The sequence below is a fragment of the Diachasma alloeum genome, unplaced genomic scaffold (assembly GCF_001412515.2).
Source record: "Diachasma alloeum isolate Michigan unplaced genomic scaffold, Dall2.0 Dall_scaffold_00300, whole genome shotgun sequence".
NCBI lineage: Eukaryota > Metazoa > Arthropoda > Insecta > Hymenoptera > Braconidae > Diachasma > Diachasma alloeum.
This window is the reverse complement of record NW_021680439.1, coordinates 577,759-605,756: the sequence shown is the minus strand read 5'-3', so window position 1 is coordinate 605,756 and position 27,998 is coordinate 577,759. Positions and strand designations below refer to the sequence as shown.

The 27,998-nt window shown below is 34.7% G+C and overlaps 2 protein-coding genes across 6 annotated transcripts in view; one reads left to right on the top strand and one right to left on the bottom strand.

Annotated features, from left to right (window-relative positions):
- The window catches only part of LOC107039484 (beta-hexosaminidase subunit beta), a 112,600-nt gene extending 94,370 nt beyond the window's left edge, over window positions 1-18,230 (bottom strand). The window contains exon 1 of the mRNA XM_015259110.1: window positions 18,185-18,230. The gene's annotated coding sequence lies outside the window, so the exon portion shown is untranslated. The remainder of the gene's footprint in view (window positions 1-18,184) is intronic.
- The window catches only part of LOC107039481 (ELKS/Rab6-interacting/CAST family member 1), a 143,830-nt gene that overhangs the window by 76,979 nt on the left and 38,853 nt on the right, over window positions 1-27,998 (top strand). For all 5 annotated transcript variants that reach the window (XM_015259100.1, XM_015259099.1, XM_015259101.1 and 2 more), the window contains exons 3-4: window positions 1,523-1,619; window positions 17,818-17,873. In XM_015259100.1, the coding sequence (XP_015114586.1) occupies window positions 1,523-1,619; window positions 17,818-17,873 (153 nt within the window). The remainder of the gene's footprint in view (window positions 1-1,522; window positions 1,620-17,817; window positions 17,874-27,998) is intronic.

The following is a 27,998-nucleotide window of genomic DNA, read 5'->3' as shown; positions in this document are numbered from 1 at the left end:
CCCCCCCACGGAAGAAAGACCAAATAAACAAAATTGAAAAGAGGGAAATGATAAATTATAAATTCTAAATTAACGGACCAATCTAGGATGAAAAAATGAAGTAGAATGTGTCACAAGGTAAAATTCAACTATTTGTGCTGACGTACTTGCTGCGTCGTCACTGGTATTATTCACTTCACTAAAAATGTCTTGTGACTCCTCTTCGTCACTGTCGGGTATAATGAAATTCATTTCGCTCTTTTGTTTAACGGAATTTGTTACGATTTTCCTCGTGAATTTTGGCTTTTGGTGGCAAAGTATAGTTCAGCCGCACGAGCTATAGTGTAAGAGGGACTCACTTCACGTCTTACTTAACAGGCCATGGCCCGTAAATCGTGAAATCGGGGCTAGTTTTTACTTACCGGCCCATGGCCTGGCAAATCCCACTTACGGGTTCTAAAACACATCACGAAAACGCCACTTAGCGGGCAGGAATGACAAAAAGACTGTTTTTAAGAACTATATTTTATGAAAAACCGTTTTTAAGAACTATATAAGGATTGCCTCAGTATAGTCTATGGAATTCTTGAAAACAAAGTATCGATGAAAATCGCCAATTCATTTTATTAATTCCGAACGATAAATTCAGTTTATGACCAATTTATGAGCTGCCACCAAGGCTTTCTCCATACAATGAAAAATAAATAGGTCACTTCGGGATTATATTAATCCCATTTCACTACCGAATAAAATTTAAAAAAATGAATTTGGTCTTCTTATTAAACCAATAAAGTAAAAATATTCTCTTTATCCGCAGAAATATTGAATAATCCACCGCTTGTCTTCAAGAATAACAAATCACTCCATTCATGTATCATCAATAAATGAAGTTTTCACTTTATTGTAGTTAAACATTCATAGAGAAGAAAATTTCCTTTCGTTCGAAATATGAAGTAATAGATTAACTCATTTTTACTGCGTAAAATTGTTTTCCGGAAAGAACAGAGTGACTGTGAAAAATTTTGCTTGAAATTTGAAGTACTTCTAGAAAATTTTCATCACATTATAATTCCACTCAAATTTCGGAAGTAAAAATTCAAAATGTTCTGGGAAAATCAATGGAAACTGAAAATTTTATTCAAACAGTAAACCTTAATTATACCAGGGAAATTCGTAGAAATTAGAAAATTCAGGTAAGCGTATTCTTCAATTTGAAATTTCATTTACATCGAATGAATTTTGCCCGCCAATTCCCAATGTTTTGACTCCAAATTAAATTATAAATTATTCTGATTCATTTTAGAAATTCAAAAAGTTAAAAAAGTTATCGCGACTGCGATTATTTCAAGAATTTTTCTTCAATTTTCGCTTGAAATGTCAATTGATCCTGTCTCCAATTCACCAAAGTTCACCGAAGTGTAATCCCCCCACCAATTTTATCCACCCAGAAATATTATTATAAGAAATTAAGTTTAATTACCCGAATGATATACTTCACTGGCTAAACTCACTGACAAACAAATTTCTGTTTATTTTTTTTCAGGAGCTTGAGCTGAGAATAGAAACTCAAAAGCAAACACTGCAGGCCCGCGATGAAAGCATCAAAAAGCTCCTTGAAATGCTCCAGAACAAAGGAATGGGTGAGATAATATATTTTTTCCATACTTTTTACTTCTCTCGGTGCTCCGGGACAATAACATAAAGCATACCGTAAGAATATATTTCCATGGAGAATTGATCGAAGAGGTCATTTGGAGTGGAATTATCACGAGTTCTAGTCACTGGGGATCTTTGATGTACGAGGGGTGACTTATTTATCACACATACCATCATTGATTTATGGAACAAGGGTGAAGGTCACGAGCATGCATGTCTGGAAATAGAAAACATTCATTGGGTCGTTATCGTCGAGTTGTATTTTCGTGGCGAAGGGGTGAAATAAGTCACGTCCGATACAACAGTTCCGGTAATTTCATGATTACTTAGAGAATGATTGATGTCTGGGGAAACTGTCGAATATTTTGTTTTGTGAAGAGGACATTTTTTGTATCCACAGAAATGACGCATTTGGATCAAATAGAAATGTTTCTGTCACTCAGTTGGTGAAGTCCCGCAGCACGCACGCTACGTGTGCTAACAAGTCACTCACGAATGTCCCAGGACAGGAAAAACAAAGTTTCGTCAGTGTGTCTAAAAAAGATTTTCTGGCAAATATGCATATGAGGTATTCCATGCCAAACGAGTCAGCGGCCGACGCTCACCCTTTTGAAAATTGATTGATTGGGGGGCTAGAAAAACGATCTCTCAATTTTTTTCAGATTTTTTCGACAGCCCATTTCGGAAATACGATTTTTTCTTTGTTTTTTCGTTTTTTTCTCTAATAACTCGGGTTCTATTCAGCCGGTTGTTATTTAGAACGGTTCAAAAATTTCCATTTTCTATTATTTATAAGAAAATTTTGGGTAATTTTGTATTCAATCCGTAGGTTCTCATGATCCCGAATTTTCAAAAAAAAAATTGAAAAACTTGTGAACATATTCCCTCCTTCACTGGGCCATTATGCGGTCAATATCAGCAATATTCGCATATTAAGGGCGAAAAAACAGCAAAAAAACCCTTCATTTTTCCAATCGCCAACGTTTCGAGAACTAAAAGTGCTCCTCATCAGGGCGTTATTTTATTGCACATTTCTCATGCTATAAGTTGTTAAAGCATTATGTTGAATCAGAGTCGTATGGAACACGAACCTCAAAAATGACACGAACCATTTAAAATGTAAACCACTCAACGATTATTCAAGTTACTTTTTTAACGTATATCCTTCAAAACTAATAAAAAGATCAATGAATAAAAAAAAAGCAAGTCAAAATGCATAATGGCCCAGTGCAGGGCAGAATATGTTAAGAATAACTTCAGCGGTTGGAATTCATCTAATTTCAAAAACTTGAATTTTCAAAATTGTTACCTTTCATTTTTCTTATCTTTTTTCAGTAACTCTTTTAATCAAAACAACTATTTTGGGCTGTCATACAAGTTGGGTTCCGTACTGGATCTATTTTATTTTTAATTTTTTCTTCTCGAAATAATGCGTATTTCGTCAAAACACTCCAAAGCTACTTTGATTATGTATCACAAAAATTGGTAATATATAAGTATAGATTGAAATTTACTTTACTCCCCTTTTATCATCAAAGTCAATCAACGCCCTTTTGGGGGATTTTGACTAAATTCGTGGAATTTCGATAAGAAAAAATTGAAAATAAAATAGATCTAGGGCGAAACCCAACTTGTATCACGGCTCAAAATACTTGTTTTGATCACAAGAGTTATTGAAAAAAAAACCGAGAAGAATAAAACGTGATATAACTTGAAAAATTCAAGTTTTTCAACGTTTTTTTTTTTGAAAATTCGATATTATGAGCACCTACGGGTTGAAACAAAAATTATTCAAAATATTTTTATACATGGTAGAAAATCGATAATTTTGACGTGTCAAAAATCAAAACCGGATGAATGGAACTGGAGTTATTGAAAAAAACGAAAAAGCAAAGAACAAATCATATCTCCGAAATGGGCGGATTAAACAATCTGAAAAAAAATTTATAAATATTATATTCATGACCCATAGAATGAGTTGGGAGGAAAATTTGGTCAATTTGAAAGCAGTGTATGTCCCCTTTTTCGGTAATTATGCGATAAACTAGGGACCGACTGACGTTAAACGAACATGTTGAATTAATGTGTTTGGAGAAGAGGATATTAATCACGCAAAAACATCGTTGATCAGTTCTTTTGGGGTAATTCATTGTCATGATGATTCAACGAAAAAAGGAATCTGACATCACATTTTTTGTTAACCACGTAATTATCTTGGAAATGAGGTAATTTGGAGGGAAAAAGCTCTAGAGATTGTTTCCGCAGAAAAACAAGATTTCTCCAAACCGAATCCTACGATAAACTCCCGTAACATTTGTCATTAACAAGGTAGCAAAAAATTTGCTTGTGTTCGGCTTATCGATGAGTTCATCGTGTACGTGTGTTTATGATACGTTGACCGATAAGCGACGGAAAGGCGAGTGTTTGATTGAATAAGGGCAGTCGAAAATTTAACAATAAGGAATAACAGTATAATTCAGTAGCGAAGTGGTAAAGCGGTTTAAGTCGATGTTGACAATTGGCCAGTTTTTAGTGAAGATCTCGGAATCTAAGGGAGATAGCTAAATTTTTGTTCAGGCCTTGTTAGAAACGCAACTAAAATTCCAGAACATTCAACTCGAGCACCATCGGGAACCTTCGGTTGAGCGGTCAGACGATCGTGAAAACCCCCAAATTTAGTCTTACATCGCACCTCACCGACCCGGGTAGAAATTCAACCGGGGATTGAGCTGCAACTCGGGTGAGCGCGAGCTCAGCCTCAGCTTGCCGCTTGACCCGAGTTCACGCCGCGACACGCCGCTCCATACCGGCTCACAGTCGAACGCTCATCAGACGGCATAACCCGGCACTTGAGTTTGAGCTGTGGCTCAACGCTTAGAACTCAGCTCCGATTGAGTCGTGTCGTTTCGAGTGGAGGGTGGAATAGAATGATATTTATGCATTTTTAGAATATCGATTTAAAATTTGAATACTTTGGAAAATCCTTGTCTTCTTACTATAAAAAAAAAATGCAATTCCACTGAACTTTCTATAAAATTTGAAATTTACTGATTTTTCCCTCTGTCATCGAATATAAAACCTGGCACTTTCTCTAAGAATTCCTATTGAATTTCTATTGGAGCTCTATGAGAATTCTATTCAAGTTTTATTGCAATTCTATTGAAAAATTCTATTTTTTTTGTGCGTCAATGCCATTGAAAATTATGAAACTTTCCCCTACATTTTTAATAGATACTTGTTTGTAGAAAAAAATCCATTGATTTTTCTAGATAATTTATTCTGTTAGGATTTCTTCCACAGAAACTACTGGGCATGAATTTTCCAAGTTTTGTTCCTGCATTTGATTAAAAGAAAAGAAGAAAAACCGAGCGGAAAAAACTTAGAAATCTTATGCCTAAGAAAATCTATAGGAACATAAAAACCTATTTACTTTCTTGCACCAAATTTTACCTTAACAAAAAGACTCTATGAAGTTGCATAATCTCCTATAGAATCGGCGCAAGAAACGAATAGAATTCTAATAGAACTTCCAGAGAATTCTCATAGAATTCCAATAGAAATTTAATAGAAAGCGCTAGGTTTTTCTGTTGAATTTTTTCATGTTATTTTGGCATACTTACCTGTATTCAACATTTCCCTAATAAATCGTAGAATATTCTTAGAACTCGTAGGCCTATCGAAAAATGAAGAATATCCTCTCCTGTAGCGTTGATAATTAATAATAAAGGTTCGTTAACGTTTTTCAAGTGATTATTTTTCTTGATTTTGTTTGTTGTATTCGCGAGAAAAAAGAAAGTTTTGACTACGTTTCAGTGAATTGTTCTACCTTGTATTTTCAGATTAATCCCATTCGATTAGTTAATATCACGTTATTTCTGATGAGCTTGTGATTGTTCATCTGAAAAAGCATGCCATCTTCACATTTATTCGATTGTTTTTTCGCTCAAATCACGATGCCATCGGACCTGTCAAATCATTATTGAGGTTAAGTATACTGGGATTGAGTAATTGGAGATGAACCTGAGGTTGAGCAGTGGCCATTCAACTAAAGCCCGGTGAAGCGTTTCGCGTAATAGTCTAACGCTGGGCTGTGAGCGCGTGACGCGGCTCAACCTCGGGTACATGTGACGCGCGTGGAGTTTACCCCAAGCTGGGGCGGAGTGGCGTATTTCTAGCTGGGATACGGGTTCCGAGGCGAGCTCGAGCGGCGTGATTTCTACCCGGGGAGCACAGTAGCATTTTGAACCTCACCTAGCTCACTAGTAGCCAAGTACATCACCAAGTCTTTGTACACTGAGAGAAAAATATAATTCTTCTGACTATATTCCATCACCATCGAATTATAGTCAAAAAGTCCTCAACAATTTTTCATGGGTTACGGTAACTATAGCCGAAGAAGTAATTACTGCAAAGGAATTTAGTCATTGCAACTATTTTATAGTTCTCCTCACGATAGATTTGTCGTGGTTACTTTTGAACTTTGGTTAGTTTAACTGCATTTTGAGTTGCAAAAATTACGCTTGTGAAGTTACTATAATGATATGTGCCACATGCAAAAAAAAATCGTATCGTTCACCAAAATGCCTCCACTATTTTCTTATTGTAAATCGAACTTCACATTTTTCTCTCAGTGTAAAATCAACGTGTTGTTCGTATAGTAGATCACCAGTGCTTGTAAGATCAACGTGTCGTTCAGTACATCACCACATTAATCAGTTAAAATTCAATTATTATCAGTGACTCAACTTGATTAATATTGCAGACAATTAACAGTGAATTTGAGACTACGAACAGTGACAATTTATAGCAAAGAGTGTACATAATTTATTAACGTCGTGGTTCGATCCCACGAATAAACGGGGATTTTTTATAATCAGTGTCGCAANCTCAACTTGATTAATATGGCAGACAATTAACAGTAAATTTGAGACTACGAACAGTGACAATTTATAGCAAAGAGTGTACATAATTTATTAACGTCGTGGTTCGATCCCACGAATAAACGGGGATTTTTTATAATCAGTGTCGCAATTAATTTTCCAGCATCTCCCTCCACATTTTTCTCCCACATCCACCCTAAGCCTAGTAACTCTCTAAACTGACCTTTCTTGTAGCACTCAATTTGCTCTAGAAAAAAGGTTTTTTTTTAATCGTTATTTTACATCGCTTCGACCCGGTTAGGGTATACTGCGATGATGATTAAGACTTTAAGGATATCCAAGTAGTTCAGGCAATTGTTTCTGGGGGAAATTCCCTTCAGAGTTTATAGACTAGACCAAGAGTATTTTTTAGGCGCAGTATAAACTTTAGTTTCCGAACATATTTTCGAGAAAACGATTTTTGAAAGAATGAATTTTAACACATTGCGTCCATAAGAGCTGTATACTCCCACCTTCAATCCAATAGTTCATAGTCTTAAAGCGTTTTCTCGTACACATAACTGTATATGACTTTGTTCATTACATTCTCTAATTTTTTTTGCGACATTCAAGAACATAAGTTTCCGGACAGATAATTGCAAACAATCAAATTAAAAGCTTCTTGATTGGTACGACGGCCATATTGGGTGGTTTGAATCCGTGCGTTCCTGACGTCTGGCAACAGTCCGCTCAAGTGACTACTCGGACCGAATTTACGAGGTTATATACAACACATGTGCAGTGTTGCCGTATGATCATTAGAGGTTAGACCAACGAGAGTCAAGTGTGAAATTGAATAAAATATTGTTCACAATATTCATTGAAGAAATTCCCGAAAAAATGTATTCAATAATGAAAAATCCGAAAAAATATGGGGACGGCAAGATTTTCGACAAAACTGAAATCTTGCTTGAAAAAAAGTTGCCAATTTGAACGAAGTACTTGGATATCCTTTCGAATGTGAGGCAACGAACTTACCCACTGCGCCAAGCCACCGGGCAACCGAGAGCAATAAGGTTATTACGAAAATTTCATGATCTTTAGATTCGGATATTCTTCAAAAACTCAACTAAGAGATAAGTCGACTTGAACCGTTTTACCACTTCGCTACTGAATTGGATCAGTATCAATCAAAATTGATGATTTGTTGATCATTTAATACTATCGACAAAATATGGGTTAGTATAGGAAAGTATCAAACAATTTTTTGGAGAGGAAGAAATCTTCTTAATCTTCTTAATCTTCTTAGAAAAAAAATCTCACCATAATTTTTCTCAAGAGATGATCATACACTGTTAAAAATTCTTGAAATTTCAGTCACAGCATCATCCAAATTTTCGATGTTTTGAGGTTGAATTCAATTTCAAATGAAAGTGTTCACTAAATTATGATTATGATTTCATATTCATCTTCAAATTTTATGATAATTGGGTTTTTCATGTTAAATCAGTAGCGAAGCGGTACACCGGGTCAAGTCGATTTTGACTATTCACCAGTTTTTAACGAATATCTCGGAATCTAAAAAAGACAGGAAAATTTTTGCCACAATATTTTTTGTAGTCAATTGAAGGTTATAAGAAAGGTCATGAGGAAAATTTTGCTATCTCTCTTCGATTCCGAAATATTCATCAAAAATTGGCCAAAAGTCAAAATCGACTTAACCTGGTTTACCGCTTCGCTACTGAAATAATCATTGATTTTTCAACGAAAGCTTGAATTTCTAAACTCATCGTAAAAATTGAACATCACATACAATTCAATTTTCAATTAATTGAGAATTCAGACAAGTTGTTACTCGAATTTTTCAAATTTTCAAGGTTTTTCAGTGCCGTACAGACCTGCAAATCGAGAATTACTTGAATATTCACGAAATTAACTGATTTATCAATGCAGAAATATACAGAAATTTCATATAATTTTGTCGCTGATAAAACTTTCAAGCTTTTTCACTTGAAATTTCAAGAGTAATTTTCTAACAGTGTATTTAAAAGTTGAGTGAAATTTCCATTTCATGTCGAATTTCATTTAATTTGGCAATTATCTCTGTGATCACTGTTTAAAGAAGTTAAAAAATCAGCAGATTTTATTCTCCGAATTTTTCAAAAAAAGAGACTATTCACTTGTACGAGCTATTCACTGAATTGATCATTAACCCCTCAAGTGCATGCCATATGCCATATACGTCTTCACCGTGAGTGACACGCAATTGGAATGTCAATATAATCGCTGCAATATCATGGGAGAGTTATAGTTCAGAACATTAAACTGAGAGAGAAAATACACTCCGCAGGTTTACCATCTCGAAATAACCATAGAAACGATCCGGGCGGCACTGCCATACCTCTGATGCATTTCAATATTGTTTCAATAATTAGAAAAACATTTCTATAAAAATAATTTGACACTCTTAAGTGATGCGAACAAAATCAATCGGACAAAAAACAATTAAGATTACTTGAAAATGGAGTTACTTGAAAATGGAAAATTTTTGTGTTCAAGGATTGAATCAGGGCAGATGAAACACCGTAACAGTATTTTATGTGAACTTCATACTGTTTTTCTTCCTGTATTGAGATAATTCCCCAGTCGATTAAGGATATCAAAGTGCTTTGACTACTTTTTCTTCAATGAAATGTTTTTCTATTTTTGTGATTTTATTATTTAATGATTTTATTATTTAAACTTTGCAGGTTTGAATTTGAATCTCGATATTGAACCGTTAACATGATAACATTAACCGTGATAACCGTGATAACATTTTCAAAATCTGAAAAAAATAGCAAGTTTCCTTTTCGTGGAAGGTTGATAAAATAATTTAAATAATTTAAAAAATGCATTTTTTGGCAAATTACGAGAATTTTCTATAAATAATTAATAAACAATCGATTTTTCACCAAAAAATCATTTGTTCGGAATCGTAACAAATTTATTAACATTCAGAATTTTACCGGAAATGTTCATGATTTATTTCCAATTTTCCGCACGCAATTTAATTGACAAATTTGATGATCGAAATTGGTTGAATTTATAGTGTAGTCTATGACAAACTGTAAACCGTACTTGAATGTCCTTAATCCCCGAAGTTTGGCGCCCTTTGACACCACTGTCGTTGCGCACTAAATAGCAACACGATTCACTAACTTCCGATAGCCCAAAAATGATGCCACGTAGGAATAATCAAAGTCAAGGGATTAGTCTTCACAACGGAGGTTACACAAATTTGTAAATTTTCGTCGGGCTTGAGGGGTTAATATTTCAATACTATATCAAATTTCAATCAATTTTATCATTATCTCGATAATAATTCCCTTCAGGAAAGGAATTTAAAAGATTGTCTCCATTGAATTATTTTTCAAATTAAAAGAAGACATTCTTCATTCATGAGTTAATTCCTGAATTGCGTATTGATAATGGAATCATTGTATTTGACTTGAATTATCGCAAATGTTTTCTTATGTAGAAAATTGATTGTTTCATGAGAAAATGTCATTTTCTTATAAAACAATCAATTTTTGGAAAAAATTTTTTTGATACAAAAACTTTATAAGTGAAACATTCACAAAATTTCGATTGTTACTTTTAAATATATGGAATATATTCACAATTTTTTGGTCCAAACTTACGCCAATAAATTACTAGTCTTTCGAAAGCGCGATTCGCTTAAAATTCCCGTGTTCAATCTCAAAATTTAAAATTTTTGCGCTTAACGAGATTGAGTTCTTGGTTTATCTGACGACTATTTCTCTTTTATATCCCTATTTCCTGTTCGCTGAAAGTTCGAAATTAGCCATAAAATAGAAATGAATTATTTTCTCCAACTTTTTTTTTCATGAGATCGTAAAATACACGGAGCGGGAATTCTCTTACCATGCTACGTTCGGTGAAGGGCTGTCACCACTTAAGGGTTTAAACGTTTCCGTAGTTGATGAAATTCTCTGCAAAGAACGTCTTTTAACATTTTCAGTAATTCAAAAATTTCGCTACTTTTTTATCAATCTCCCACGCTCAAGCACAACGAGTTTTATTTTGATGCTCATGATCTCCAATTGAGACTTTTGAAAATCTCAAAGTGACATTTTCAAATATATCAAACGGAGTCTTACAAAAGTGTCAAGTTGAGACTTTCAAAATCCTCAAGTTAAGACTTTCCGAAGTCAACTCATATTGAAGAAAAATTTCAAATTGAATCGCGAAAGTCTTAACTTGAGGCATTCAAAAATCTCAAATGGAGACCTTCACAAGTGTCAAATTGAAACCTTCAAAAGTCTCAACTTGAAAGACATTGAAAGTTTTAAATTAAAACATTCCAAAGTCTCAACTTGAGACTTGCAGAAGGCTAAAATTGAAATATATATCCAAGTCTCAAACCCTGCGAAAACTAATGCCTGAATTTCAAACACTTGTAGACACTTTTCAAACACTTTTATGACGATTTTGTAGACACTTTTGAGACATTAAAATGTGTCTGAATCAATGGAGGTATTTCAATTTCAGACATCTTGGTTCAATTTCAGACACCAAGATGTCTGAAATTAAAATACAGACATTAGTTTCAGACACAAGCGGTGTTTGAAATTTTCAGACATCAGTTAAATTTTCAGACACTTTTAAAGATTCAGACGTTTTTTACCATCTGCCATATCTTAAATTCAGATGGTTGTCAGACACCTATTTTTTGCGGTGAATTGAAACTTTAGAAACTTTCAACTCAAGACTCATAGATTTCAAATTAAGACTTTCGAATTATGATTTTTCGTCACTAGCCCGAGAGAAACTTTTCTAGCAAATATGAGTTTGCAATCACATGAGCTAGAATAGTGTATTTGGACACATATGAGACGTGAATTTTCAGGTCTCATGGAATGGAACCCCTGAAAATCACTGGAGTCAACGACCTCAGAAATCATAGAAATCAGCCTGCAAAACAATAAACGAAATCCGGGCAGAAAATTCCTGAGAATGCAATTCCCTAGCACTCCAGTAGCATTAAACGCATGGTTATATGGTATCTCCAGTCACTCTGCGATCGTGGTATCTATTGTGTTAAACTTGCCGGGGGATTTCGCCAAGATGAATGTTAGAATACGATGGGAATGCACTAAAGAGGATTTATCGTACGCACATGAGTGGAGACACTGGAAGCAAGTGGAGCGTGTACCACATTCGGTTGAATAATAAAAATTCCTCGAATGCAAAAATTGCGAGAAAAATATGGAAAGTGGATGACGGGCTAAAGTGGCGTCGAGTGTCACGTAGCTAGGGGAGATCTGGGCTCTATGAGGATGAGGGAAATCTCTTGTGAACGTCTACTTTTACTTCGGCGGTGGAAATGTTTTATAGAGATTTCCCGAGTTTCTTTTCTCTTGCAGAGTCTGAAATTCTTGGTAATTGCGTGATTATGGTGGGAATGACTAGCTTTAGAGAAAGAAAAAGCTTTTGGCCTTTTTTTTTCATTAAATCGCTTCTTTATGAGATAATTATTCGGTGTCGTAGAACTAAAGGGGTGTAAAGGGGCATGTCTAAGCACACTGAAAACAAAATTATTTTCCCAAATATCCATTTATTTGAGAGAAGTATTTTTAATGCCGTATTTCTCCAGTCGAGTCATTCCCAGGCAATCCTCATTCGGTGTCAATTTCGACAATTATATTGCTCCAGAAGATGACCATGTTATCACTTTGAGTGCACGCCCTCAATAATTATTGATGGCAGTGGATATTGAAGCAAAAAAAAACAAAACACGTTACACACAAATTAGAGAGAGACGCCATAAAAGGGAACATTTATTACAAATTAGGTTAGGTTAAAAAGCATACATTTAGTGATGCCGTCGAGACTACACGATAAATTTTTTGGATATATCATCACTATCTGAAAAAACACCAAAAGTTTTGGAATCGTTGCAATCTCGAAAGACATTGGGTTGGTGCATCTCATCACGATTTTTTGAGCAGTTATTTTGCCTAGGTCTCGACTTTTTCGTTTTTTTCAGAAAAAACCAAAACCGAAAAAGTCGAGACCCAGACAAGTCCTCCCAAAATCGTGACGAGATGCATCGATCCCATGTTTTTCGAGATGGCGACGATTTCAAAACTTTCGATGTTTTTTCTGACCGTAATGATCTATCCAAAAATTTTATCGTGTAATCTCGACGGCATCACTACATACATTCATGTAATATATAAAGATACTTCACATATAGCGACAGAATTTATAAATTGTATGAATAATTGACGATTACAATATCGTCATTTCCAACAATTATCAACATTCAAAAATTAATCAAAATTCTTCCCTCTAGAAAATAAGAAATTTAGGAAAAATGAATAATCATTAGAGGAGTTCATCCATTGTCAAATGCAACGTAGTCATCCTCTAGAGCAACATAATCGTCATAATTGAAACCTATTCAGGCTCACCTGAGCATGAGTCAATAGGAAAAATACGATTTTGTAAAAATAAATGCTTCTCTGAAGTAAATGAATGTTTTGCAAAAATAGGTTTTTTTCTCAGTGCATGACATTTACGCCTCTTTGAGTCTACAGTGGCGTTATAAATTCAGTCTTTAACCCTTAAGTGGTCGCAACTCCCCACCGAACGTAGTGGATCGCACTGTAAGTGAATCCGCGCTCCGTGGATTTTACGATTTCGAGGAAAAAAAGTTGAACAAAAAAATTTATTCCACATTCATAGGTAATTTTGAACTTTAGATGAATAGGAAATGGGGGTATGGAAGCGAAATTGTTGTCAGATAATCCACAAACTCGATTTGAACAAGTGCAAAATTATGAAATTTCGAGGTTAAACATCGGAATTTTCAGCGAGTCGAGTTTTCAGAAGATTTTAATAATTCATTGGTGTAAGTCTGACTCGTGAAGCAGATGGTGATGTTTTTCACATATCAGCAGCAAAGCGGTAAACCGGGTTAAGTTTGATTTTGACTTTTGGCCCCTTTTTTATGAATATCTCGGAGTCTAAGACTAAAAGCAATTTTGCTCATGACCTTTTTTATAACCCTCAGTTGACCCTACAAAAAAGGTCGTGACAAAAATTTTTCTATTTCGCTTAGATTCCGAGATATTCGTCAAAAACTGGCCAAAAATCAAAATCGACTTAACCCGGTTTACCGCTTTGCTACTGATATTTGAAAGTTGCAATAGAAATTTTTATGGATTTTTCACTCACGAAGTTTTTGTATAAAAAGAAAAAATGAAAAAGCGGCGGGGATTCCCTTATTGTGCCACCACTTAAGGGTTAAAAAGAGTTATATTCAAGTCAAATACACGGAGAGAAGGTTTTTAGAACAATTCGAGTGCGAGCACTGAAAAAATCACAATCTGCCGATGACGATGAAAAATTCTACACCGAGAGAAGAACTAATAAATTCTCAAACAAGTCTTGCTTGGGCCGAAAAACTCGCTAATTGAAAATTACCAAAGAAGAAATGGCGTGATTCGAATTAGAAGATCTCAAATATGAATACCGTAGACTCTCGTTATAGTCGCATTTCCCCTCGATCGCTTTCTCGCCAACGTGAAGACGTCCCCCACTCCTTAAGAATTCCGACTTATGAATATAAATACATCGATGTTTTCTTAGACGGGCTATTGTTTTGCCTTTCCAGAAGATCGTAATTACGTAAGACACTCTGATAGTAAATGTTCAAAAAAACTGGATGCATGGTAGGGATGGGGAAATACATGTGCTTTTGCCGAATCAGCTGCCCCTACAGCCCCAGGCGTGCGACTATGATGGGATTCTACTATACACGGAGAAACAAATACCAGAAATATTACTAAGTATAAATAATAATAAATAATAATAAAAAATAAAAAATAATAATAAATAATAATAAATAATAATAGATAATAATAAATAACAATAAATAATAATAAATCATAATAAATAAATCCTAGAAAAATCCCTGTAGCGCGCAGAAAAAATTCCGGTGCTGGGACGGGAATTTTTCCGGGTCCGTCCAAATGAACCCGTTTTAACGTGCAAGCACAGTAATTTTTCAGGTATTTTTTTCTCCGTGTAATTGCTCTGCTTTCAACAACAACGAAACATTTGACTCGAAAGATGGATTATTCATATGAGACGGTGTTTTTTCAGAATGATAATAGAGGGACGTTCATCAAGAAATATTTTATCCCTAAGTTACAAGATTACTATCATGTCTTCATTATTTTTTCCTTTGAGGGTTCATTTATTGCCGGTGATTACGCTTTCTCTTATTTTTCGTAAAAGAAATATTTTTCGGGAATAAAATACGTATGAAAGTACTAAACAACGAGGTAGTACTGCTAGAAAGGATATTTCTTCCTTGCACAGCGGGTAAACAGTTTTTGGAACTGCTAAATCTATTTTTGCGATATAAATTTTTCATCTCTGGACAGTCTTCAAATCTTTCGCACTAGATTTATTTTTATTATAATTTTCAACTAACGAGTTTTTTATATTTCAAGTAAGACTTGTTTGAGAAAATATTCTTTTTCTCCCAGTATAGTGTTAATAAAAAACTGTAAAAATTTCTGGAAAAATTATTAGGAATTTCTGTGATTATGCCCCACCTGAATTTCAACCAATAAAAAATTCTGTATTTGACGTTTCGCAGAGGAGTGAGGGTAAAATTGTTTCGACAATTTCCTCAACTCTGATTTTGACCAATTAGAGTGCAGTATTCGGGGTTACGTGACGCGTTTCACACTGATAATTTCCCCGGCTGTAGGGAAATTATTAGACTGAGTATTTCCCTCATCGGAATCTCGGCCAATAGGAGGGCCGCATTTGATGTCACGTGGTACAACCTACATGGTTTTATATCGGTAAAATTTGGTAAAACCACGGCACGTCGCTAAGGGAGAATAAACAAAATAATTGAAATGCGAAAGTGTAGGTTGTACCACATTGACATCAAATGCTGCCCTCCAGTGACCGAAATTCCGATGGAGGAAATACTCCTCCAAATACCCCTCGAGCTTCAAAATGCATCGGGTATTTCCCTCAACCTTCTCTGCAAACAAACGATCGTATCAAGTTTTGTAGGAAAATTTTTAAACCTACAAAACTTGACACTCGTTTTTTTGCAACGAAGCTATCGGGAAATACCCGATCATTTTTAAGCTCTCAGGGTATTACTACTGATAATTTCCCTGTAGCCTGTCAATTGTTTTCTACGAATTTGACAGATATTCCTCACATTTTGGTGAAATATGTCCCGTAACCCCGAACACTGCACTCTGATCGGCCAAAATCAGAATTGAAGAAATTGTCCTCCGAATACCCTTCGACCTTCAAAATTCATCGGATATTTCCCTCAAGTTTTCCTAAACTATATAAACGATCGGGATCAGTTTTGCAGTAAAATCCCTCCCGCTGCGCCTCTCATTGCTATGCAACGATAATTTTCGGTTATTTCTATTCTGTCGCATGGGATCCTTGAAAGAAAATTTCCTGTTAAAATAAATCAAATTTTGGTACGGATATTGCTTTCAGCCTCAAAAGCGTCGAATGATACATTTCTATCGATCGAAATATACATGGGGGGAATCGACGGGGGAATAATCTAACTGAATGCTCTTTGTGCTCCTAAATTGTAGAAAATTTTTCTCAAGTTGTCCTGCATATCAATGATCAGGATAAGTTTTGCAATAGAATCCCCCTTTCGTTTTCAACAATTTTGGGGCACTCGGGGCACTGCGGCAGAAAATTTCATATCAGTAAGGAAAATCCACATACAACCCAATAAAATTTCCAGTATCAGTATTGGAATTCTGTTCTCATAGTAGATCTAGAATTTTTTGAAGAATTTTTCACTGTTGTAGTTCTCATTGATGGAGAAAATGTCAGGAGACTTGCTTTGTGGATGAAAAAAACTTTTACAAATAAGTTTGAGCAGTTTTGTCATCCAATTAATCCCAAAATTGCTGATGCATCCTGGCAATTAAACACCTTGAGACCAAAAGTCAAAATGCATTTTTTTTAATTTCATTTTGTACTCAAAAAGAGTTCGTTTTTGCATCAAAAGCGCTTATTCATGACGAAATATTCAAATTAACTATATTAATAAAAAATAACATTCAACTTCAGTGGGAATATCAAAGTTTTTTTTTCATAGTTGAGAACATTTCCTATAGAAAATGTATTCTGACATCCCCATAAAGTTTTCTATAAAAGATCTAATCACAGAATTACTCATCATCAAAATAGTATATTTCGATACGAGTGCGTAAAAATTTTTTTTAACCCGTGGAAGGTATGTAGTGCTAGCCAAAGACGAGTGCTACCGGCCCAAGGGTCAAAGAACATTTTTCCCATAAGTGTCGGACCTCATTTTTCATCATAATGTGTGGAAAGTGGAATTTTCACTTTACGCACAAGTGTTGAAAAATTATATTTTTGGAATTATTCCATTAATTCGTGGTTTGAATAATACCTCTCTGGTGCAAATGAAAGTCTTAACATTTTTTTTCAACTCACTGATTATCGAAATAATTCATAAGAATCATTGACACAGAAAAACCTAAACGTAAATTATATCTAAGAAGTCATCTTTTACGCTTTCTGAAGCGTATTTTACGCGTGAAGTTGGAGCGTAAACTACCCTCAAATCACCGTAAATTACGATTACATAAAAGAATCTCTAGTGCAGTGAAGAGACTATTATCAAATTGGGGGGGGGGGGGCGAAGCCCTCTAAAATTTGCTCATCATATATTAATTTTTAGTAAATTTCGGGACAGAAATGAGGAAACGATGACTCATGATACACTTTTATAGAACGGTACGGTAATTTTTCTCAAAAATTTCCCTCCGTGTAATGTAGATCCAAGCTAACTGAGTAAATTTTCCATTCTTCTCCCAAGAAATTAATTCCTTGGCAAAAGTATAATTTTTTTCTCAGTGGAATTTACGATTTCTTACGCGTAAAATACACTTATTGAAATGTAAAATATGTTTTTTAAAGCGCAATTTACTTTTGTAGTATAAAGTAGTTCAATAAGTGTGAAACATACTTATTGAAATGTAAAATAGGTTTTTTTAACCGTAATTTACTTTTGGTTTTGACCGTAAAATACGCTTTTTTAAAACCTAAATTCCGTTTTTCATGACGAAAAAAAGCCATCAGCCAACATATCAGCGTTAACCGTAAATTACGATTGGCAATACGTAATTTACGTTTAGGTTTTTCTGTGTGTCAAAAAACCTAACTTGTTCGTAACAATCTCGCGAGCTTCTCGTTGCTTTTTCTCCTGTTTCAGGAAAAGAGGAGGAGAGGATCATGTTCCAGCAGATGCAGTCCATGGCGCAGAAGCAGGTCCTTAAGCATTCTAATTCCCGTGTAATAATGTAACTCTGTCCGATATCGATAATTTACTAATTTAGTCGAGATCATTTTTGGAGAAAGATAAATCAAATAACTCGCGATGCGTAACTGTACATCTTGTAATTCGAGCCGCCTCATCTGATTGTTTGTGAATTAGATAAGCTTGCAAACAGTAGTGAATTTTTTTTGCGCTGTGCATTGGCTTCCGAATATCCCAGAGATACGAGAATGATATCATTAGTACGACTCAATTCAATATTATTTTACGGTATTATTATCGTGGTTTAAGATAATTGTCATACATCATGGAGTTCTAGGCAGCATCATTCACTTTATCTACCCTTTAGATACTTGCCTCTGTGTCATCATTATACATATAAACAATATAGAGTCTATCGGAGATGATATGTCACGAGGTAAACGCGAGGACACTGTTTAGAAAACAAAGAAATCCTTTCAAAGTTTCAAAACTATCAACTGTTTTGTAGCCAAGTGGTGAGAGGAGATGAGTTTCACAAATTTGTATCCATTAATTTGAAAATTTCTCTGGATAAAGTGGCACTAGAAGAAAACGCCCTTTTATAGAGAATAAAAGTTTGCACGGAGAAGATCCATGATTTTTCCTCAGATTATTTATTATCGTGATAGATAACAATTGATATTAATGTGTATTCTCGAGGGGCTACTCACTCCATAAATGACACCATGATTTCGAAATGAAGTCGATTTCGAGTGATTCCAGTGACTTCGGAGAAAATTATTTCGGTGATCTCCAGCACCACGGGAGGTAATTTCAGTAGCGAAGCTGTAAACTGGATTAAGTCGATTTTGACTATTGGCCACTGTTCGTCGAATATCTCGGAATCTAAAAAAGATAGAAAATTTTTTGTCAAAACCTTTTTTGTAGACCCAATTGAGAGTTATAAAAAACGTCATGAGCAAAATTTTGTTATCTCTCTTAAATTCCGAGATATTCATCAAAAGCTGGCTAAAAGTCAAAATCGTCTTGACCCGGTTTACCACTTTGCTACTGATTTCATGATTTCAAAAATTAGAAATCAGTGATTTCAGAAAAATAAAGTCAATAAATAATAGAGGTGGGGCAAAACGAGTTGTGTCAAATTATGAAAAACAAAACTGGCAATAATAACTGGCAACTAATAACGAATTCGTTTGATTTCACTCGGCTAAGTTTGAGTTAATGACGATGAAAAGTCGTCCATTTTACCATTTTATTATGGCAGTGAGTACGGCATTTTATTATCATCGTTGGCAGGCGTGTCAATTTCAAAATCACGAATTACTTGCACGGTTCGCACTACACCAGTGCGCCACTGATTTCAGTGATTTCATTGATTTCAGACGATTTCAGGTGATTTCAAAGATGATTTCGGAGAGCGGAAATCACTTAATTTCAGTGATTTCATGAAATTTCGGAGTGATTTCGAAATGATTTCATGCCAGAGTGGCGCCGTGATATTTCGGAAGTGAGTAGCCCCTCGTATATTCTATTGAAAAAAATTGTACAAATCAGGAAATTATCTCAGAAACAAATACCATCAGAAGATTTTTTTGTTGAAGACAAAATTTTAAACAAAAAAATCTTCCAACATTTTTTCCTAAAGTTATCGATCTTTGAGATGATTAATGAACTAAAAATAATGAAGTAATGAGAAGTCTGTTGATGAATTCCTCTAGAACTTTCTCTAGTAGAAAAGTTAATAAATAATAAACGTTTGTTGTGAACTCATCTCCTTTTCCCCACCCCTTCACTATTTTTTCACTCTATTTTATTACCACTGATTACAGATATTTATCTTTTATTTAATCACTGTCTTTGTCTGCTTCTTTCACTTCACCTAGATTATAAATTTTTCCAATTGATTTTTAACGTTTATGAAGATTCAAAAATTATAAATTCACAAGAAAATTCAGTAGTGAAGTGACGATTTGATTTTCCCACCCTGTGGAGTACAAACTATCTCGGTTTCTGTATCACTATCTGTGGTTTTCAAGTTGACCACAATTAACAGAACTGCCAAATTGAATTTATTGTTTTGCTCCTTCACTACTGAATATAATACTGCACAAAACTTTCACATTATTCAACAACTAAACCCATAAATGTTCATGTTGATCTCACCAGAATGGCATCGAAAAATTTTCTCACGCCGCTTCGAGTGCCAACTTGAGGCACTCCACGGCCGTAACCACTTCTATCTGTTTCTCCCCAAGTAGTTGAACTATATATTAACGTCGCCATTACGTTGTCTCTTTATCTTTGTCACACTTCGCTTGCCCCGTGCGATGCCTCTGTATACCTGTACATGTTATAACCTCACGAGCAACCTCATATGTTCGCACGTTATTCGTTTTAGTGGCCCGTTCTCTCCACTACCACCAGCACTGTTCATCATTGTTTGTATCACTGGGGGAAAAAACTGACTTTGATAGGAATCAGTCGTAAAGTGGTGAAAGTGAACATAACAACTCAATCCATCACATCTTGCTATAAGGAGGCAAAAGTTGAATATAAGTTATCTGGAAAATCGCGGCAAATTTTACTATACGAAGGGTAATTTAGTGGAGCGAAACTGTAGTTCAATAAAAAATACTTTTTGCGTGGGATATTTTACTATTTGTCCGGCATAAAGTCACTCGTTTCAAGAGATTGATGAGGCAACACGCGTGAAACAATTCAATAGAAGACCTAGCGAATTCGATAGAAAATTCTATTGGAATTCTATGGGTTTTCTATTGGATTTCTATTGGAATTCTATTGAAAAATTCTGTTTGTTTTTTGTGCTGGTTCTATTGGATATTCAATAAGAAGAAGTCAATAGATATCGAATTTCTATTTGAATTTTTCTCTTAAATTTTTTCTATTAGAAATATCGGGCACAAAGTTTTTTCCACTGCATTTTGTTTCGCATTGTAGAATCTAAGTGGAAAAAACTTAGAAAATTGATGCCCAAGCATCCTCATAGAAAAAATCTCAAGAGAAAAATTTAAACAGAAATTCGAAATCTGTTGACTTTTTCTTATCGAATATCCAATAGAATCAGCGCAAAAACCAAATAGAATTTTTCAATAGAATTCCAAAAGAAATCCTATAGAAAACCCACCGAATTCATATAGAATTCCTATAGAATTTTCTACCGAATTCACTAGATTTTCTATTGAATTTTTTCATACGTGAACAATGGAAATTTCGAAGTTGACTTATTACCACTTACTATCTGGAACAATGCATTCTTGATTCGAGAATCATTCTTCTTGTGACGAATTCATTCAATTAAAGAATCATTTAGGACAGATCAGTGGGCGCATTATTGTGAGTAATAAATTGCTTCTCAGTATTAGATTGACAATATTTCGTACAAGTATTGGTGTAGAAATTCTATTGGCGAGGAAATTCGACTGGAATTTTATTAGAATTCGATTGAAATCCTGAATCCTTTGTGCAAAAACATTAATAAATTATGTTTTTTTGCATAACTCTTGGTTTTTTGTCTAACGAAATTCTTGCGGATAATTTTTTTCCGTTTTTTTCTGTATTTTTTTGTATTTTGTTTCTCAATACAAAATTCAATTTTAAGAACGTGAGAAAATTCATTCAAAAATGGTTATATACGCTAGGAAAAAAACTCAACAGAATAAGTCATATAGAAAAATCAACATTCATTAATTTTCTTCTATCAATTAAAATGGTATAATTAAAATAGGAATCGGCAAGAAAAGGAATAGAATTTGTAATAGAAATTTCATAGAGTCAGAACAGATTTTTGAGTGAACGCCCTTGATTTTCTATTGAATATTTTCCTTTACCTAAAAATGTTTATCGCAAGAAGCAGTATCGAGTGTAAAAAATATCTCTGGCCTTGTTTTAATAATGAAAAAAAAATTGTCTTACTGGAAATTCTGTAGACCAATCCTACGAAGAATTCGTAGGTTTTCCGTAGAAACCGTTTTTGTAGGAAATTTTTTTCTATGGGAAACTAGAACTTCTATTGGATTTTTTTAATGCTTAGGAAGACTTCGATAGAAGAGGTACCTTCATGTTGAGATAGAATAAAAAGTTTTCCTGCAGAAAAATTTTCATATTTATTATTCATTAAAATTAATCTACAAAAATATTTATAAATAATCAGTTTGTACATTGTTAGAAATTTCCTATTAATTAATTGATAGTTACATGTTTTAAATTAATAAATGTCGTAAAGTTTCAAGATAACGATCTTAACTTGGATTTGAAGGGACATTATTCACAAAATTTTTGATTCATATTGCAAATTTAAGACGATCAAGTTTTATTAAACATATACAAGGAATGAATTGATTTTCGTGAAAACTTCAAATCTGGCATTTATTCGGAAAATATCGTTCTGAAGGATACCAGAAGGCTACTGTTACCTCAAATTCTTCAAACAAATTTTCTGCTCAAAGTTACGAATATTTTTCAAACCCAAAGCACATTAATCTTGATTATCGCCTCCTGAAGAGCAATGTGCTTAAATTTTTTAAAATATAGATAACTTAGCAGGAAATTTCTTCAAAAATTTAAAAAATGGGCGGCATTTGGTTACCTCTTAAATTAGATTCTGAATTAATTGACAAATGATTTTTCAATAACCAATTTATCGAGAACAAGGGTTTTCAGTCGAAATTTTCCATTAGTGTGTGATTTTTTTTGAATATCGACATGGAAAATAACAAGATGCGGTACTAGAATTCTTATTTCGTAGAACTGGATTTCAAAATAGTATATTCACGTAATAGTTGGGATACGACATCTTTGACGAACGTCAGATTTACAGACATAGCCGGAGGCGACGTCTGCAATACTAGTCGTTAAAAATGACATCTACCAACGGATGCGATATCAGTATAATATCTCTCAAGTATTGCAAGCATTTCTCACATATGTTTCTCCTTCTGAACTGACTTTTTTTTTATTTAAGCGGTTTTAAACTTGAAAGTTTGCTCTGAACTGACTTCATTAAGAATGTTTCTCCCGTGAAGTCTTCCGAACATTTCCTACAAGATGATACTTCTTTTTGCGATGAGGATTTCACCTGCACATTTACTGAAAATATTTTCATATCAGTATTGAGAAGTCATTTATTTAATCTCATTATATTTTCTATATTTAATGATTCTTAAGGGGAGACTACTATGAGTTTAAAAAGTCGTGGGTTATTGCAGTGAGACTTTTCATACATTGAAGATCGATTATATAGATCTAAAAATGAATAATTAGTACAAAACAAAATTTTCATTGTTCGTTTGCTTAAAATGCCAAAAACAGGCCAGGGCCTCCAATTTTTGAGCTACAAAGGATTTTTTTTTTCAAAATTTTCGGAAAAATGTGAAATAACAATTACGAGCTATTTTTTCGTTAATTCACCTCTTACATGGCCAAATTAGCTTTTTTGTATTTTTTTTACACAAATAGTGAATTTTTTTATATGAGAAAAATCTAAATCAGCTGTGTAGGAGTTGAATTCCAAAAAACTGGCTTGTAATTGTTATTTCACACATTTTTCCGAAAATTTTGAAAAAAAATGTTTTGTAGCTCAAAAATTGGAGGCCCTGGACTGTTTTTAGCATTTTAAACGTTTTCGGACAAACGAACAAGAAGAACAAATTTTTTTTGCACTAATTATTCGTTTTCAGACCTATATAATCGATCTTCAACGTATGAAAAGTCTCACTCCAATAACTCATGACTTTTAAGACTCATAGTAGTCTCCCCTTAAGTCAGATGTATTCAGTGCGAGGAGAATGTTTCGTGAATTCCAGAATGTATATTTTCGTCGAAACTTAGTTTTCCTATCAGTGTATGTGCTTCAGAGTTCACCGGCACTTCGCCCTCATCATCTTACACTTCAGTCAGTTCACTTGTACCAAGAGTTGTTCTGTTTTGATAATTTCCTCAGTTCTTGGTTCTGACTTCAATGTTTTCACGAGTTTTGCGGTTTAAATGGAGTTGAATTCCTTCATTAATTCAATTTCTTCATTGTTCGAGATAATTGTTGGGGAAAATTAGTGGGAGAGGACAACTCTTGTTAAGAATAATTCTAGATTAAATGATTTATTATGATTCGCGGTGAAGTGAAGATGAATGCAAAATGAATTTGCAGATTGTTTTGCGGATCTCTCTGGAAAGAGTGGGTCTAGAAGATCTTGAAAGACTTTTTGTGAAGGATAAAAATTTCTTACAAGAAAGTATTTTCTGTATTATCCCCGGGCTATTTTACTCGGTCAAAACTTAGATGTTGTCAAGGTACAAATTACATGGTATTTTCACAAGATCTCGTAATAACTCATGACAAATTTCTATGAATTAAGTGATCATCTGAGAAATCACTAGATTTAGAGAAATTTTATAGAACTTTTTTGTAGGAAATTTTTCTCCTGATCCACCAAACTAGTTCCAGGTATGTTTGCCAAAAAAAACCCACTTCACTGCAGAATCCATATTTATGTTTCATGGCATCTGTGTATGTGCTCGTTTTAGCTCTAGGTTTTGTTCATTAGGTGGAGTCTCTTCATTGCGCGTCTCGAGACTTAATCATCTGGTGATAATTTATTCGGGAATCAAGTTCAATGGAGAAAAGAGAGAGAGAGAGAGAGAGAAGAGAATTTTAATTATTTTTTGAATGCCTATTGTTTCTTTGTGTGCGTGAGTGTGAGGATAACGTCAAGTCAAGATCATGATAATGCTCCGAATAATTGTGTTCAAACAAAAATAATCCGCCAAAATTCAAACGGAATTAAATCTTTCACTTTTTTTGTCTGAACACAAAAATATAATACAATTTTCTCTTTATCACCACTTGTCACGGCTTACAGAACATCCTCAAGGTTCATTATTACCTCGAACATTGTCCAAAGCAAAATCACTAATTTGGAAAAACCTGAATAAGAAAAAAAATGTCCTTCGTTGCTCCCCTTCAATCAACTTGTGATACAACTCCCATTGGTCTCTTTGCTGCGCGCTACACGCGTCCGGTAGTTTTCCATGCCACAGCGTCCGTGCTTCACCCCTGGAAGCAGTAATTAATCTGATGGAGGGTACGTTGTGACTGCATGCAATTAATTGGCCTTCGTGCTTTCTCACTTCGATGGAAATCTGCTCCTGCTCGGTGGTGGGGAAATTGTGAGTGTAGCAAAAGACAAACACGACAAAGTTTATAACCTCCTTAGAATTTTGGTCGTAAAGATGAACTGCTCACAATCAGAATTAGTAAGTTAAAATCCTTGGGGATCGATTCGTGTGCAGCTGTTCAGGAAAGTTTGTTTCAAAGTCCCTTATTAAAGTTTATAAATGAAAAAACATTGTGGAGAAACATTGAGGACGCGTGACTACTTGTACATTCGAGTTGATGAACTTTTGATCATTCTTGAATTCTTTTGTTGGGCTTTGAATTTAGGTAAAGATCATTGAAGTCCTGTTGTTCGCAGAGAAAAAAGTTTTGATTTTCGGGGATATAGTAGTTATTTTCAATGATCAATGCATAATTTTTAGGGATTACTCATGTAGAAGTGACTCGGGTAACCATATGCGAAGAAATTTCATCGAAAAACTTAGCGAATTATCTAGACAATTGTATTGGAATTCTATTGAACTTCCTATTAGTCTTGGACTGATTCTGTTGAAATGTTCAATAGAAAATATCCTAAAGAAAAAGTTACTAGGATTCAATTTTTCTATACAACTTATTCTGTTGAGTTATTTTCTAGAAAATTTCCTCTGCTCAAATTATCCAAGTTTTTTTATTTGATTCCCTTGATGAAGAAGAAACGACAAATAGAATGAAAAACACTTGAGAAATTTGAACTAAGAAAATTCTATAGAAACTTTCTCAATAGCATAAGTCGGACAGAAACATCGAATTCTATTGACTTGAGGTTGAGCAGTGGCGCAACGCTCAAAACTCAGCTTCGATTCAGTAGTATCATTCCGAGCGAAGAAAGAATCAATGGAAACTTTAAATTTTATTGATGAGGAATTAAGAAGCCTTGCAGTCACTGAAACAAACATCAACTTCTGGTGTAAGGATTCAAATTTCAATTCTTTTCTAACAGTACGAAGAATATGAGATAGTGAAATTGTAAAAATGCACATCTTCACAATTATTCGGTTAATTGTTCGATCAAATTGTGATGCCATTTGACCTGTCAAATTATTATTGAAGTTAGGTGACTGGGATAAAGTAACTAGGCATGAAACAAAGATTAAGCAGTGGTCATTCAACTAAAGCCCAGGGAGACATTTAGAGCAGTGGTCTAGCGTTGGGCTGTGAGCGTCTGATGCGGCTCAAACTCGAGTGCATGTGACGCGCGTGGAGTTTATGCGAGCTGGGGCGGAGCGGCGCATTTCTAGCTGGGATACGGCTCCTTACCTGAGTTCTAGCGGCGTGATTTCTACACGGGTATAGCTATTGTAAAATTCAGGGAAATTTCACTGATTTTCGGAATTCCACTTCTAGTTTTTAGAAATCTATCACCAAATTTCAGTGATAAAAATCACTGATAATCAGGGTTATTCTAGTCACTGTCCAGTATCGCCAATAATTCAGTAGGGAAGTGGTCAAACGATTTAAGTTGCTCGAATTCTAAGGGGATAGGAAAATTTTTCTCATAATCCTTTTAGTAGCACTGAATTCGCCCTACAAAAAAAATTTTTTTGGAGAGTTACTAGGCTTAGGGTGGATGTGGGAGAAAAATGTGGAGGGAGATGCTGGAAAATTAATTGTTGCACTGATTATAAAAATATCACTATTTATTGTGGGATCGAACCACGTCGTTAATTCTCTAATTACACTCTTTGATACGAATTTGTCACTGTTGATAGTCTTTTGATTAACCGATAATTGTCTGAAATTAATAGTGTTGAATCATTGAATTTAGTTGACTTTAAACTGGCAAAACTGAGGTGATGTACTGAACGAAACGTTGATGTTACCAAGACTGTTCAAAATGCTACTGACTCGGTGAGGTGCGATGTAAGACTAAATTTGGGTCTGACCGCTCAGCCGAACGTTCCGATGGTGCTCGACCTGAATGTTCTGGAATTTTAGTTGCGTTTCTAACAAGGTTATTATGGAAATTTTGCTATCTCCCTTAAATTCGGAAATATTTCTGGAAACCTCAACTAAAGACTAAATTGACTTGAACCGTTTGACCACTTCGCTACTGAATTGGTGATTGATTCCTAAAAAATAGTGACAAGTCCCTAGAAATCAGTGACATGTTCCTAAAAAGCAGCGACCTCTTAGTTCAGGAAATAGTGCAGTTCATCGGAAGAATTTCTTCATTCGGAATTTCAAGCCCTGGAAATAAAAGTCTCGCTTGAAAAGGTTCGCCGTATTTTCCATCACCCTGATTCGTTCGATGAATGAAAAATTTATACCGTAAAAAAATTTCATAAACCGAATACGCGCAGCAAAGAGCAAACAACCATGCAAAATCATCGCTTCTCACACCCTTTTCTTCCGCTTCTGTTGGTCCAATAAAGTTATGTTGCTGAAAATTATTTAAAAAAAATTCATTTTCTTCTGTTTCTATTGTCAAACAAATTTCAGTTTGTTCATCTCACGACGCGAAATGAATCGAGAAACGGCGGAGGTAAAATTATCGAATACTGTTGAGAGAATCAAATACAGTAAAGCGGGTAGTCTCATCCTAGTGAGATAATTCAAAATGATTGAAACACCGATAACTGATGAGATGCTGAATATACTGCGTGGAATGAATCGCTTTGAATGTTTAGGAGAATTTTTTTTTGAGAAATCATAGAAATCATCCTCACAAGGAGGATAATACTCATGCTCGCATCTACCCTCTCCATCCCTCTTCTTTTATCACAAATCGCCATGTTCATATTCCTTTTAATTAATGATAATGATTGAACGAATAATTATTGATATCGTCATTGCCATCTTCATCGCCATCTTCATGAAAAATATATATCAACAACAAGCATCACAACAAAAAATATTATATCCGTCTCGCCTCTAGGACAAACTCAAAAAATTATTGGCCATCGATGTGCGCGCCCGAACAACGCGACGGAGGACCAAGCAGGTACACTCAACGACACTCGTAAAA